At 42.9% G+C, this 14,590-nt stretch overlaps 1 protein-coding gene across 5 annotated transcripts in view; it reads left to right on the top strand.

Moving 5' to 3' along the window:
- Nucleotides 1-2,523: 2,523 nt before the first annotated feature.
- PRC1 (protein regulator of cytokinesis 1) overlaps nt 2,524-14,590 on the top strand; it is a 29,262-nt gene continuing 17,195 nt past the window's right edge. Inside the window, exon 1 of one of the 5 annotated variants that reach the window (XM_027089309.1) lies at nt 2,524-2,734. In XM_027089309.1, the coding sequence (XP_026945110.1) occupies nt 2,724-2,734 (11 nt within the window). In that variant the 5' untranslated portion in view covers nt 2,524-2,723. The remainder of the gene's footprint in view (nt 2,735-14,590) is intronic. The other 4 variants (XM_027089310.1, XM_027089307.1, XM_027089308.1 and 1 more) reach the window with 4 other exon arrangements.

The raw sequence follows: 14,590 nt of genomic DNA, 5'->3' as shown, positions 1-14,590 counted from the left end.
ATCTACCCAAGTTTTGTTCATGCAAGAAATTATATCCTTGGGACTTCCCTGGTGGTCCAGTGGTTAAGACTCCGTGCTCCCAATGCAGGGGACCCGAGTTCAATCCCTGGTCAGGGAACTGGATCCCACATGCATGCCACAACTGAGAGTTCGAATGCCACAACTAAAGATCCCACATGCGGCAACAAAGATCCCACGTGCTGCTACTAAGACCCAGTGCAGCCAAATAAATAAATAAAATTTTAAAAATTAAAAGAAAAAAAAGAAATTATATCTTTGACCTCAGATTTTTTTCTTTTTATCCCCCACATTCAGCTGGTCCCCTTACCCATTATTTCTAAATGCTTCTGGTTCATCTTCTCACCATCCCCATGGCAGAGGTACTTGTTTTTGGCCTGGGCTTTTGCAAAACTGTCCCTCCCAAGCTCTGCCTCCTATCTGTTGCCCAATCCACAGTGCTGCCATGTCTTTTTTTTTTTTAATTGGGGTATAGTTGTTTTACAATGTTGTCTTAGTTTCTACTGTACAGCGGAGTTCCCTGTGCTATACATCAGGTTCTTATTAGTTGCCTATTTTATACATATTAGTGTATATATGTCAGTCCCGATCTCTCAATTCATCCCACCCTCGGTGTCCATACGTTTTTTCTCTACATCTGTGTCTCTATTTCTGCCTTGCATGCCACTTCTTAAAATAAAGATCCAAACCTGTGGTGTTGGATCATCAAAAGTATTCTTTCCATAGGAGAATGATAATGCTGTGAGTGCAAATTCCAAGGAAAATGCAGTACCTCAAGTATCCAGCTAGAATCTTGACAGTGCTACGTCAAGCTAGTGTGCAAGATCAAAGACACTGCTGACAGGGCTGTTAGTTTGTAGAAAGAATATTTGGCAGTCAGAAAAAGTTCTATGCCCAAATGAATAAACAGTGGCAGTGCATTCTAGAACAGTGCTGTTCACTAGAAATATAAAATGGTCCTTTTTAATACACATTACAGAGTGTTTTACGTGCTGAGCATATGCTCTGAATTGTTATCTTCCAACGGTTCTATGATCGTTGACCGTGGGATCTTTGTTAGCTTCAGAATTACAGTGTAAAGCACATTATAGCAAAATCGTCTTATGTCTGGATACTTACAACCGTGGCCCTGGAAACCTGTCTGAAGATCACAAGTTTTTGAAGCTTTCTGGAAAACTCTCAGGTTAATCAACCAAGAGCGCAAGTAAATTTAAAAAGTGGTGCCTGCAGGCCACGTACTAGTGGTGCAGATGTTTGGCACGCACTGCTCATGAGTTAAAGGATGTTGAAAGCACCAATGAAGTTTTTCCGAAAGTGAGAAAAACACGGTCCGGAAGGTGAAGCAAACAGGCATCCTTTACTTTTCCTTCATGGAAAAGACAAATGAAGAGAATTCACAGAAGTTACAGTTGACCAATACACATGGGGAAAATGTGCAATTTCAGCTATAATCAAGCAAGTATGAATCAAACAAGGAAATGCCACTTTGCCTAGCAAAGTGGTTTTAAAGGACAGTAGTACTCCATACTGCTGAGGGTGAGGAGGGTACTCTTCCTTGGTGGTGAGGGCAAATTAATAAATACAGCCTGTCTGGAGAGGGAGCATAAAGTAATTACACTTCTAGGAACCAACCCTAAGAAAACAATGCAAAATGCCAAGTTTTAGGTATGAAGACATTTATTTGTACAAAGTACAACCTAAATATCCATCGATGGCAAAGTAGTTGAATTATGAATCTACACACCAATATATTACACAACCATGAAAAAAGGAAAAAGTGATATATAAGCATTAAGGCATGTAGCAAGGATACAAAAGTACTTTGTCGATTTTGACTTTTTCAATTTTTATATAACAATTATATAAATCCAGGTAATTTGAAAGAAAACCACGATCCAGGTAATTTCCATTCATTTACCAGTCGTTACTTGGGCAAGTCACTCAGACCTTTTTGAGACAGTTCCCTTTGTAGAATGGCGATAATACCTAGCGGGATGGTTGGGGAGATTAAATGGGATCACTCGTCTAGAAAGGTACCAGGCCGGTGAGCAGGGTTCAGGGTCCGTCCCTTCCCTTTCCCTTTAGGTCATGGTTTCCTACATCTGGGTAAACTGCTCGGTCCCCAGCCTTGCTGCCTGCAGCCTTGCTGCAAGGGAAACAAATTACGGCGCCAGGCTTTTCTGTTAATCCCTCTCATGTCACCTCTCCGGCTGAGGGCGGCAAGGCCGTTTACGCGCCACGCCGGGGAGATCCGGACACCGGGCGGTCTCTGGGCGGCGACGTGCACTTCGAATCAAAACCGCGCCGGGGCGGGGCGGAACTCCGAGCAGGTCGCCGTCTCGCAAGGTTTGGACGTCCCCTCCCGGCTACAGCAAAGCGAGGCAAGAGAGCCGCGCGCACGCGCACACAGCGATCCGGTCTCCCGCCGGCGCGCGAGCGCTTCCCACGCCCAGTGCGCGAGTCCCCGCCCCTAGCCACGGCGCGCCGGGGGGGGGGCGAGGCGGGGCTTCGCGAGGAGCCACGGGACGCAGCACCAATCGCGGCGCTCCTCCGCCTCAGGGTTCGGTTTGAAATTCTGCGCAGGCCTAACGGCTCGCGGAACGGCTACCGGGAGTGAGACCGCCGGTGCTTGCGGGTGGTTGCTGCGCTCGGGCCCGCGTGGAGAGGGTCGGGGCCTCGACGCCCGCTCGCTTGGAGCGTCCACCATGAGGAGAAGGTGCGGGTTGTGGGGGAGTCGAGGGGGCGTGGGAGGGATCGGTGCCGGTGCCGGTCCCGGGTGCGGGGCGGTGGTGGGGCTGGGCGGAGTCCGAAAGGCCGCCTTAGGCCGTGGGCCGGGGTGTCTCGTTAACCGGCGCCCGAGTGAGGCTGGAAGAAGCCAGCCACGGTTGGGAAGTGGCGAGCCGGTGCACGGGCCGCGGGCCCTTGGCGGGGTGGAGGCCAGACCTGACGCGCGCCTTCCCCGGGGCCGCGGGCTCCCGCAGGCCCCGACGCCCGGGTGCGGGCCGAGCGCAGGTGCCCGGGAGAAGCGGCGGGAGGCCAGGCGGGCCCGCGGCGCACCCGGTGCGGGGCGGTCAGAGCTGGCGTCCGCGAGCCCCACCCTCTCCGCCAGCAAAGCGTCTCAGGTGCTGCTGCTTGGCACCGACGGCTTGTTCTAAGTCCTGAGTCTTTTATGGTCAGTGTTTCTAGTTTTTCTTTAAATAAAGACGTGCAGTTTTTAGTTTATCGTTGCTTTTCGATGTATCTGGGTTGCAGTGTTAACACTTTACTTGAATTGGAAAGATAGCTTGGTTTTCTTGCAAGTTGAAAAACTCCGATAAAGGAATTTTTTTCCCGTCGTTTTAACAACCTCTCAGGCAGTGCTGGGAAAGGAGTGTCCGAATTGAAATTGGGACCAGACGCACCACACTGCCACCTACCAGCCTGTGACTTTGGGCAAAAATGTTGAATGTCAGTTTGCTCATCTCTAAAATAAAAATAATGCTCGTGCATAGGACTTTTGTGTTAAAAGCGATGCAGATGTTAACCTTATTTTCTATAAGTAGTGGGTGAAGCATTGTGATGATTCATTATTAAATAATTTATAGTTATTAGTCAAACTGATTGATGTATGGCTTTGTAAGTTTCCTCTTTCCATGATTACTAATTCCGACCGTTCTTTTTCAAATGCTTGCCCTCGTGAGAATGGGAATGTAGTACAAATCACTGGTACCATTGGAAAAACAGATCTCAGGTGTAAGGTTGTGGATTACAAATATCTTATATAAAAGACAGCACATTTAAGCTGCTGTGCGTTTCAGCTAATGACGCATTTTGAGGACTAGTAAAATTTTAAATGACATTTTACAGGAAACTCTTACTCCAAGTCCATTAACAGTTTTTGGATTGTTCAGGCATCTACTGCTTTCAAGAAAGTAAATGAAGAGGGAGGAAAAGTTATCAATTAACTTTGGTTCCAGGCTGACAGATATAATTAGGCTTTAAAAGAGCAACTGGAATTACTCTACTAACAAAACTAGACTTTCAGGTAATCTGGATTTCAGGTATTCATATTTAGAGAGGACTGTGGGGCTTCCCTGGTGGCGCAGTGGTTGGGAGTCCGCCTGCCGATGCAGGGGACGCGGGTTCGTGCCCCGGGTCGGGAGGATCCCGCGTGCCGCGGAGCGGCTGGGCCCGTGGGCCATGGCCGCTGGGCCTGCGCGTCCGGAGCCTGTGCTCCGCAGCGGGAGAGGCCGCAGCAGTGAGAGGCCCGCGTATCGCAAAAAAAAAATAAATAAAATAAATAAATAAATAGAGAGGACTGTGAGAAGTATGCCTGAGGAACATGATTACCAGAATGGTCACTGAATTGACTATTGGCTATCGATTTCTGAAGCAGGTTGTACAGAGGAGCTTAACAAAGCTTCTCTGGAGGGCTATTTAGGAAAAAATAGGACAGTGTATCAGTAGAATGCTGCCAGAAGGTAGGAAATCATTTAGAGGGTCATTTGGGATATCTTCCAGTCTAGTGACTTAAGTTCAAGAGACTGGAAAAATTGGCCCCCTTTTCAACCTCTGTATTCTTGGGTGTTATTCTTGTAAGCACCCTCAGTTTTTCAGTGATGTATTAAGAAAAAAGTCTCAAGTTTGCACCTTTTAGGGGATTACCTGAAACCGTTTAGAAAGGCACTACATAATTGTACCATGATGATTATTTTTGTAACATTTTTTATGCTTTTATTTTTAAAGTCTTATTGAAATTTACAATGTTGTGTTTAATGTATGCTGTACAGCAAAGTGATTCAGTTATACACATATATATTCTTTTTTTGTGTGGTACGCGGGCCTCCTACTGCCGTGGCCTCTCCCTTCAGGGAGCACAGGCTCCGGATGTGCAGGCTCAGCGGCCATGGCTCACGGGCCCAGCTGCTCCGCGGCATGTGGGATCTTCCCAGACCGGGGCACGAACCCGTGTCCCCTGCATCGGCAGGCAGACTCTCAACCACTGCACCACCAGGGAAGCCCCTATTCTTTTTTTTAAACACTATTTTATTTATTATTATTTTTAAATTTTATTTATTCATTTATTTTTGGCTGTGTTGGGTCCTCGTTGCTTCGCGTGGGCTTTCTCTAGTTGTGGCGAGCGGGGGCTACTCTTTTATTGTGGTGCGTGGGCTTCTCATGGTGGTGTCTTCTCGTTGTGGAGCACGGCTGCAGGCCCACAGGCTTCAGTAGTTGCGGCTCACGGGCTTTAGAGCGCAGGCTCAGTAGTTGTGGCGTACCGGCTTAGTTGCTCTGTGGCATGTGGGATCTTCCCAGACCAGGGATCGAACCCGTGTCCCCTGCATTGGCAGGCGGATTCTTAACCACTGCACCACCAGGGAAGCCCCACATCTTCTTTTTCCATTCATCTGTCAATGGACATTTAGGTTGTTTCCATGTCTTGGCTATTGTAAGTAGTGCTGCTGTGAACATCGGGGTGCGTGTATTTTTTCAAATTATAGTTAGTCTGGGTGTATGCCCCAGGAGTGGAATTGCTGGATCATATGGCAACTCTGTTTTTAGTTTTTTGAGGAACCTCCACACTGTTTTCCATAGTGGCTGTACCAACTTACATTCCCACCAATAGTGTAGGAGGTTTCCCTTTTCTCCACACCCTCTCCAGCATTTGTTATTTGTAGACTTTTTATGATGGCCATTCTGACCAATGTGAGGTGGTACCTCACTGTAGTTTTGATTTGCATTTCTCTAATAATTAGTGATGTTGAGCATCTTTTCACGTGCCTGCTGGCCATCTGTATGTCTTCTTTGGAGAAATATCTATTAAGATCTTCTGCCCAGTTTTCGATTGGGTTGTTTGGTTTTTTTGTTGTTGAATTGTATGAGCTGTTGGTATATTTTGGAGATGAAGCCCTTACCTGTCGTATCGTTTGCAAATGTTTTCTCCCATTCTGTAGGTTGTCTTTTCATTTTTTATGGTTTCCTTTGCTGTGCAACAGCCTGTAGGTTTGATTAGGTCCCATTTGTTTATTTTTGTTTTTATTTCTATTGCCTTGGGAGACTGACCTAAGAAAACAGTGGTACGATTTATGTAGGTGAATGTTTTGCTTATGTTCTCATCTAGGAGTTTTATGGTGTCATGACTTATATTTAAGTCTTTAAGCCATTTTGAGTTTATTTTTGTGTGTGGTGTGATGGTGTGTTCTAACTTCATTGATTTACATGCAGCTGTCCAGCTTTCCTAACACTGCTTGCTGAAGAGACTGTCTTTTCCCCATTGTGTATTCTTGCCTCCTTTGTCAAAGATTAATTGTCCATAGGTGTATGGGTTTATCTCTGGGCACTGTATTCTGTTCCATTTATCCAAATGTCTGTTTTTTTGCCAGTACCATGCTGTTTTGATTACTGTAGCTTTGTAGTATTGTCTGAAGTCTGGGAGGGTTATGCCTCCTGCTTTGTTCTTTTTCCTCAGGATTGCTTTGGCAATTCTGGGTCTTTTATGGTTCCACATAAATTTTAGGATTATTTGTTCTATTTCTGTGAAAAATGTCCTGGATAATTTGATAGGGATCACATTAGATCTGTAGATTGAGTAGTATACCATGATAATTATTATTCACAGTGACTGCACTCAGGTGTTGTAAGATCATACAGCTTTTTTGAAACATCTTTATTCAAAAATTCTTCTTGAATGTTTATTATATATAAGACACCATTCTAAGTGTTGGGGATTCAGCAGTGAACACAACTGACATCCTTGCCCTTTAGAGGTTACATTTTAATAACAAAATAAAAAGGTAATAAGCAAATTTTACATTAAATGGTAATAAGTGCTATGGAGAGAAATCAAGCAGAGAAAGGGGATAAGTACTGAAGGTGTGGGAAAGGGGAGTTGCAGTGTTAAAGAGATTGGTCAGGAAAGGCCTCCCTGAGAAGGTGATCTTTGAGAAAAGATCTAAAGGCGGCAAGGGGCAAGCCATGGGACACCTAGGGGAAGACAGTCTAGGTTGAGGGAATAGCAAATGCCAGTGCCTGAGGTAGGATAGTGCCCGGTGGGTTCCCGAAAGAGCAAGGAGTCCAGTGTGACTGGAGTAGATTAAAGGGCTCTGGAGGCCTTTATAAAGGCAGAAGCTTCTCCTCTAAGATAAGGAATCACTGGAGGATTTTGAGGGCATGGAGGCTTGTGGCTTCTGTGCACACAATAAGCATAAGGAGGCCAAGGCAGAAGCAGGGAGACCAGTTAAAAGACCAGGGTAGTGGTACAGATGAAGAGATGATAGTGGTGACCTGGACCAGGGAGGTAAAGGCAGAAGTGGGGAGGGGTGAGATTCTGGCTGTCTTTTTTTTTCCTTCCCCTTAATATTTATTTAGGCCGCACCAGATCTTAATTGCGGCACACGGGATCTTTAGTTGTGACACGCGAACTCTTAGTTGCAGCATGCGTGTGGGATCTAGATCCCTAACCAGGGATCGAACCCAGCCCCTCTGCACTGGGAGCGTGGAGTCTTATTCACTGTACCACCAGGGAAGTCTTCTGAAAGTAAGGGTAATGGCAGGGATGTAAGAAAGAGGTGTCAGAATGATATAAGAATTAAACTCGTATAATTGGAATGTTGTGAAGAGTTTTTTAATTCTTTGAAAATTTTCCTGTCTTCCAAAATATATAAACAGCTCATGCAGCTCAATATTAAAAAAACAACCCAGTCAAAAAATGGGCAGAAGACCTAAATAGACATTTCTCCAAAGAAGACATACAGATGGCCAAGAGGCACATGAAAAGCTGCTCAACAGGGCTTCCCTGGTGGCGCAGTGGTTGAGAGTCCGCCTGCCGATGCAGGGGACACAGGTTCGTGCCCCAGTCCGGGAAGATCCCACGTGCCGCGGAGCGGCTGGACCCGTGAGCCATGGCCGCTGAGCCTGCGCGTACGGAGCCTGTGCTCCACAATGGTGAGAGGCCTGCGTACTGCAAAATAAAAAAAAAAAGCTGCTCAACATCACTAATTATTACAGAAATACAAATCAAAACTACAATGAGGTATCACCTCACACCAGTTAGAATGGGCATCATCAGAAAATCTACAAACAGCAAATGCTGGAGAGGGTGTGGAGAAAAGGGAACTCTTGCACTGTTGGTGGGAATGTAAATTGATGCAGCCACTATGGAGAATAGTATCGAGGTTCCTTAAAAAACTAAAAATAGAATTACCATATGACCCAGCAATCCCACTACTGGGCATACACCCAGAGAAAACCATAATTCAGAAAGAAACATGCACCCCAATGTTCATTGCAGTACTATTTAAAATAGCCAGGTCACGGAAGCAACCTAAATGCCCATCGACAGACGAATGGATAAAGAAGATGTGGTACATATATACAATGGAATATTACTCAGCCATAAAAAGGAACGAAATTGGGTCATTTGTAGAGACGTGGATGTATCTAGAGACTGTCATACAGAGTGAAGTAAGTCAGAAAGAGAAAAACAAATATCATATATTAATGCATATATATGGAACCTAGAAAAATGGTACAGATGAACCGGTTTGCAGGGCAGAAATAGAGACACAGATGTAGAGAACAAACGTATGGACACCAAGGGGGGAAAGCGGCAGGGGTGGGGTAGGGTGGTGGGATGAATTGGGAGATTGGGATTGACATGTATACACTAATATGTATCAAACAGATAACTAATAAGATAGATAACTAATAACTGCTGTATAAAAAATAAATAAAATTCAAAAAAAAAGAAAATTATATTGTCATGAGAACTGCTTCTAGAATATTTGGTAATTCCAAACACTTGTTAAAGTAATCAGCTCCAAGGGAGGGTTAACTTTTTCATTGTTACAAATTGTGTTTAGGCCCATCTGCTGGAGTTTAGCAGTCCATCTGCTGTATAGGTGTTTGTTTTGGTTTTAATTGAATTTGAGATCTATGAATTTTATCCCAATTTCATGTCATTTTATTTTGTAGAAGTAATTTGACTAAATGAATTAGCAATCATATCTGTTTTTCAAGTAAGTCACAAATTTCACAACTTCCTATTATGTGCCAGATTTTTTAAAATAACAGCTTTATTGAGATATAATCCTCATACTATACAATTCATCTATTTAACATGTCACAATTTAATATTTTTAGTATATTCAGAGTTGTGCAACTATCACTGCAGTCAGTTAACATTTTTATCATCCGTTTAAAAGCGTTCAGTCCCCTTTTCCCACCCACCTCCCTCCCCTGAATCCCAGCCCTAGGCAACTGCTAATCCACTTCTTTCTCTATAGATTTGCCTATTCTGGATATTTCACATAAATGGAATCATGTTATGTTCTCTTTTGTGACTGGCTTCTTTCACTTGGCATGTTTTCAAGGTTTATTGTCAAATATTATTCCATTGTATAGGTATATATTTACCTGTTCATTAGTTGATGGCCATTTGGGTTGTTTACACTGTCTTAGTTGTGGCATACGGGCTCCTTAGTTGCAGCTTGCTGGCTCCTTAGTTGCAGCAGGTGGGCTTCTTAGTTGTAGCATGAGAACTCTTAGTTGTGGCATGCATGCGGGATCTAGTTCCCTGACCAGGGATTCAACCTGGGCCCCCTGCTTTGGGAGCATGGAGTCTTAACCACTGGACTGCCAGGGAAGTCCTCTTGTAGGTTATTTTATTTTATTTTATTATTTAATTTTTTAAAAAATATTTATTTGGTTGCACTGGGTCTTAGTTGTGGCACACGGGCTCCTTAGTTGCGGCTCGCTGGCTTCTTAGTTGTGGCTCACTGGCTCCTTAGTTGCAGCAGGTGGGCTCCTTAGTTGTGGCATGTGAACTCTTAGTTGTGGCATGCATGTGGGATCTAGTTCCCTGACCAGGGATTCAACCTGGGCCCCCTGCATTGGGAGCACAGAGTCTTAACCACTGCGCCACCAGGGAAGTCCCTCTTGTATAGGTTATTTTACATAAAATGCTAAAATTAGGATTTTGACTTGTGGGTTCTTTTGTCTTAAAAGTGAAGTGCAAAGGGATTATTTGTCTGAGGAAGCACTTTAGTTAAACTTGAGTTCATTGAGATTATATTAAATACCTTGATACCTGTTAACATTTCTAAAATGGAGTACAGTAAATTCTTTTTTTTTTTTTTTAATAATTATTTTTGGCTGCACCGGGGTCTTATTTGCGGCATGCACGTGGGATCTAGTTCCCTGACCAGGGATCAAACCCGGGCCCCCTGCACTGGGAGTGCCAAGTCTTACCCACTGGACCACCAGGGAAGTCCCTGTAAATTCTTTTAAACACTCTTCATTATGTGGGTATTGATAATTGGCCATCTGGTATAGGCAGCTGGTATTTGTGCAGAAGCTTTTATTGAACCAGGACAGGCAACCTTTGAATTGGGATTTCTTGGCTAGAGAAATGTCTTGGATGTGAATATATTAAAACCTAAGGAGGACTTCCCTGGTGGTGCAAGGTTGGGAATCCGCCTGCCAATGCAGCGGACATGGGTTCGAGCCCTAGTCCAGGAGGATCCCACATGCTGTGGAGCAACTAAGCCCATGCACCACAACTACTGAGTCCACGTGCCACAACTACTGAGTCCACGTGCCACAACTACTGAAATCCGTGCGCCCTAGAGCCTGTGCTCCACAACAAGAGAAGCCACTGCAATGAGAAGCCTGCACATCACAACGAAGAGTAGCCCCCGCTCGCCGCAACTAGAGAAAGCCAGTGCAGCAATGAAGACCCAATGCAGCCAAAAATAACATAAATAGAGAGAGAGAGGGAGGGAGGGAGAGAGGGAGAGGGAGAGAGAGAAGGAAGGAAGGAAAGAAGGAAGGAAGGAAGGAAGAAGTGAGCAGAAAAGAAAAAAAAAAGCCTATGGAGAAAATGATGTTCTTGGAGATCTAGGCTGGTGATTCAGAACCCCTGAATATGCTGCGACAGAGAGGGGGCCAGTGAGAGCCTCTATCCTCATCATTTGCACACAAAGAGCTTCAGTGACTTGTTGGAGGCCTCCTGGCTGACTGATAGAAAAGCACATCCAGAGTTTAGTCTCTCTGGTGCCAGAGTGGTCTCTGTTATCCAGGTGTACCAAGAAAGAAGAGAAAATCTCTTATTTAAATGCTGTGTGAAGCAGACTAAGCAAACTTTTTTAAGTAAAGGTTTTTTGAGAATTCCCTGGCGGGCAGTGGTTAAGACTGCGCTTTCATTGCTGAGGGCGCAGGTTCCATCCCTGGTCGGGGAGCTAAGATCTCACAAGTTGTGCGGTGAGGCCAAAAAAAAAAAGAAAACTAAAGTTTTTTTTGAAAGATAAAATACAAGGTACACAGTTAAATTTGTGCTTCAGATAAACAGTGAATAATTTTTAAATAAACTTTTTGTAATTGAAGTATAACATATATTCAGAAATGCACACAGATCAAGTGCAAACTTGATGAATTTTCATAAAGTCAGCACACGCTGTGTAACCACCCCTCCTGTGCCCTCCAAAAGTCACCACTTCCCAGGACAATGACAACCACTATCCTGACTTCTCAAAGCAAAGCTTAGTTCTGCCTGTTTTTGACTTTGTATAATTGGAATCACGTAGTGATAGATGCTTGCTTATCTGGCTGTTTTTCCTCTTCTTCCTCAACTTTTTTTTTTTTTTTTTTTTTTTTTTTTTTTCTTTTTCCTCCCTTTTTTTTTTTTTTTTTTTTTCTTCTTTAAGATTTGAGGTATAATTTACATACAGTAAAATTGACTCATTTTACGTGTACAGTTTGAATTTTGGTCACTGTGTATAGTTATGTAATCACCATCACCATTAAGATCTAGAACCATTCTGTCACCCTAAAAATAGCTGCTGTATGCCCCTTTGCAGTTGATCCCCTGCCCTGATTCCAGGCAGTTCATTTGCTTTCTTTCATTATAGTTTTGCCTTTTCTAAAATTTCATAAGGTAGAATCATATAGTATGTAGTCTTTTTGAATTTGACCTCTTTCATTTAGCATAGATCAACATGATGTTTCTGAGATTCACCCATGTTTTTTTATTCATTGCTGTATTATTCCATGGTAGGAATGTACTGTTTCTCTATTCTGTTGATGGACATCTAGTTTGTTTCTACCTTTATGATATTATGAGTAGTGCTGCTTTGATCATTCTGGTACACACCTTTGGTACATATGTGTGCATTTCTACATATGTAGACATGGAACTGCTGGGTTCAGCTTTAGCAGATACTGCCAACAGTTTTCAAAGTGGTTGTACCAGTTCACACTCCAAGCAGTAGTATACGAAAGTTCTGGCTTTTCTGTATACTCACCAACACCTGATTATTTTTTAACTTTTAGTCATTCTATAAATTAATAGTTGTAATTTAAGATCAACAACAAGGCCACCTACTGAATGGGAGAAGATATTTGAAAATACCTGAGAAGGGGTTAATATTCCAAAATATACAGAGAACTTACACAACTCAACATTGAGAAGAACAAGCAACCTGATTAAAAAATGGGCAGAGGATCTGAATAGACATTTTTCCAAGGAAGACATACAGATAGTCAACAGGCACATGAAAAGATGCTTAACATCACTAATCAAAATGGAAATGCAAATCAAAACGACGATGAGATAATCACCTCACAACTGTCAGAATGACTATTATTAAAGACAACAGATAACGCGTATTGGTGAGGATGTGGAGAAAAGGGAACGCTTGTGCACTGTTGGTGGGGATATAAATTGGAGTAGCCACTATGGAAAACAGTATGGAGATTCCTCAAAAAATTAGAAATAGGGGCTTCCCTGGTGGCGCGGTGGCTGAGAGTCCGCCTGCTGATGCAGGGGACATGGGTTCGTGCCCCAGTCCGGGAAGATCCCACATGCCGCGGAGCGGCTGGGCCCATGAGCCATGGCCACTGAGCCTGCGCGTCCGGAGCCTATGCTCCGCAACGGGAGAGACCACAACAGTGAGAGGCCTGCATACCGCAAAAAAAAAAAAAAAAAAAAAATAGAAATAGAACTACCATATGATCTATCAATTCCACTCCTGAGTATTTATCCAAAGAAAACAAAACACTTAATTCGAAAAGATATGTGCCCCTCTATGTTCATTGCAGCATCCAAGATATGGAAGCAACCTAAGTGCCCATCAGTAGATGAATGGATAAAGAATATGTGTGTATGTTTGTGTGTGTATGTATGTATGTGTGTGTGCATGCACACACACTGGAATATTACTCAGCCATAAAAAAAGAATGAATTCTTGCCATTTGTGACAACATGGATGGACTTACAGGACATTATGCTAAGTGAAATAAGTCAGACAGAGATAGACAAATACCATGTAATTTCACTTATATGTGGAATTTAAAAAGATAAACAAATGAACAAACATAATAAAATGTAAACACAGTTATAGATACAGAGAACAAACAGGAATTTGCCAAGAGGGGTCGGGGGGTAGGGGGAGGAAAGAAATAGGTGAGGCAGATTAAGAAATACAAACTTCCAGTTACAAAATAAATGCATCACAGGTATGAAATGTACAGTGTGGGGAATATAGTCAATAACTATGTAATATCTTTGTATGGTGCCATATCGTAGCTAGACTTATTGTGATCAGTTTGAAATGTATAGAAATATCAAATCACTGTGTTCTGTAACAGGAACTAACATAGTGTTATAGGTCAGTTATATTTCAAAAACAAACAAACTCATAGAAAAAGAGATTAGAGTCTTAGGTAGAGGCTGGGGGTGGGGAATTGGATGAGGGCAGTCAAAAGGTTATAAGGAATCAGTTTTAAGATAAATAAGTACTAGGGATGTAATATAGAACATGATAAATATAATTAGCACCACTGTATTTTTAAAAATATTTATTTTATTTATTTATGGATGGCTGCGCCGGGTCTTCTTGAGGCATGCAGGATCTTTAGTTGCAGCATGTGGACTCCTAGCTGCGGCATGCACTTGGGATCTAGTTCCCTGACCTGGGCCCCCTGCACTGGGAGCGCCGAGCCTTATCCACTGGACCACCAGGGAAGTCCCAGCACCACTGTATGTTATTTATGAAAGTTGTTAAGAGAGTAAACCCTGTGAGTTCTCATCACAGGCAAAAAAATTTTTTTTCTATTTCTTTAATTTTGTACCTATATGAGATGATGGATGTTTACTAAACTTATTGTGATAATTACTTCATGATGTATGTAAATCAAATCATTATGCTGTACACCTTAAACTTATACAGTGCTATATATGTCAATTATAGCTTAGAAAAACAGGAAGGGAAAAAAATGAGTAACTAAATTGCCAGCTATTTTATAGGACCTGACATTTTTGTTTGTTTTTTCTTTAATAAAAGCATTTAAAATTCTGTATTGTACTGCCATAGGTAGAATCATTGATCAAAGTCCAGATTCTGAGTATTATTCAGAAGATTGAATTTCCACACTGAATTGATAATATGATACTGGATTTTGCTTTGCCAGTGTTTTGGTGTTTGGAGGCAGAAGGATAGGGGAGTGTTCAAGATGAGTTAAGCTGAATGCTTGTTTTCAATTTGTTTTAGCCTTGAGCCCACTGCGAAACTAGTTTGTTTAGTTTCTGTAAATACTG

Source organism: Aethalodelphis obliquidens, unplaced genomic scaffold, assembly GCF_003676395.1.
Source record: "Aethalodelphis obliquidens isolate GAN/ISIS:26980383/991018 unplaced genomic scaffold, ASM367639v1 scaffold65, whole genome shotgun sequence".
NCBI lineage: Eukaryota > Metazoa > Chordata > Mammalia > Artiodactyla > Delphinidae > Aethalodelphis > Aethalodelphis obliquidens.
The sequence above is the reverse complement of the archived record's forward strand: the minus strand, read 5'-3'. Positions and strand labels throughout refer to the sequence as shown.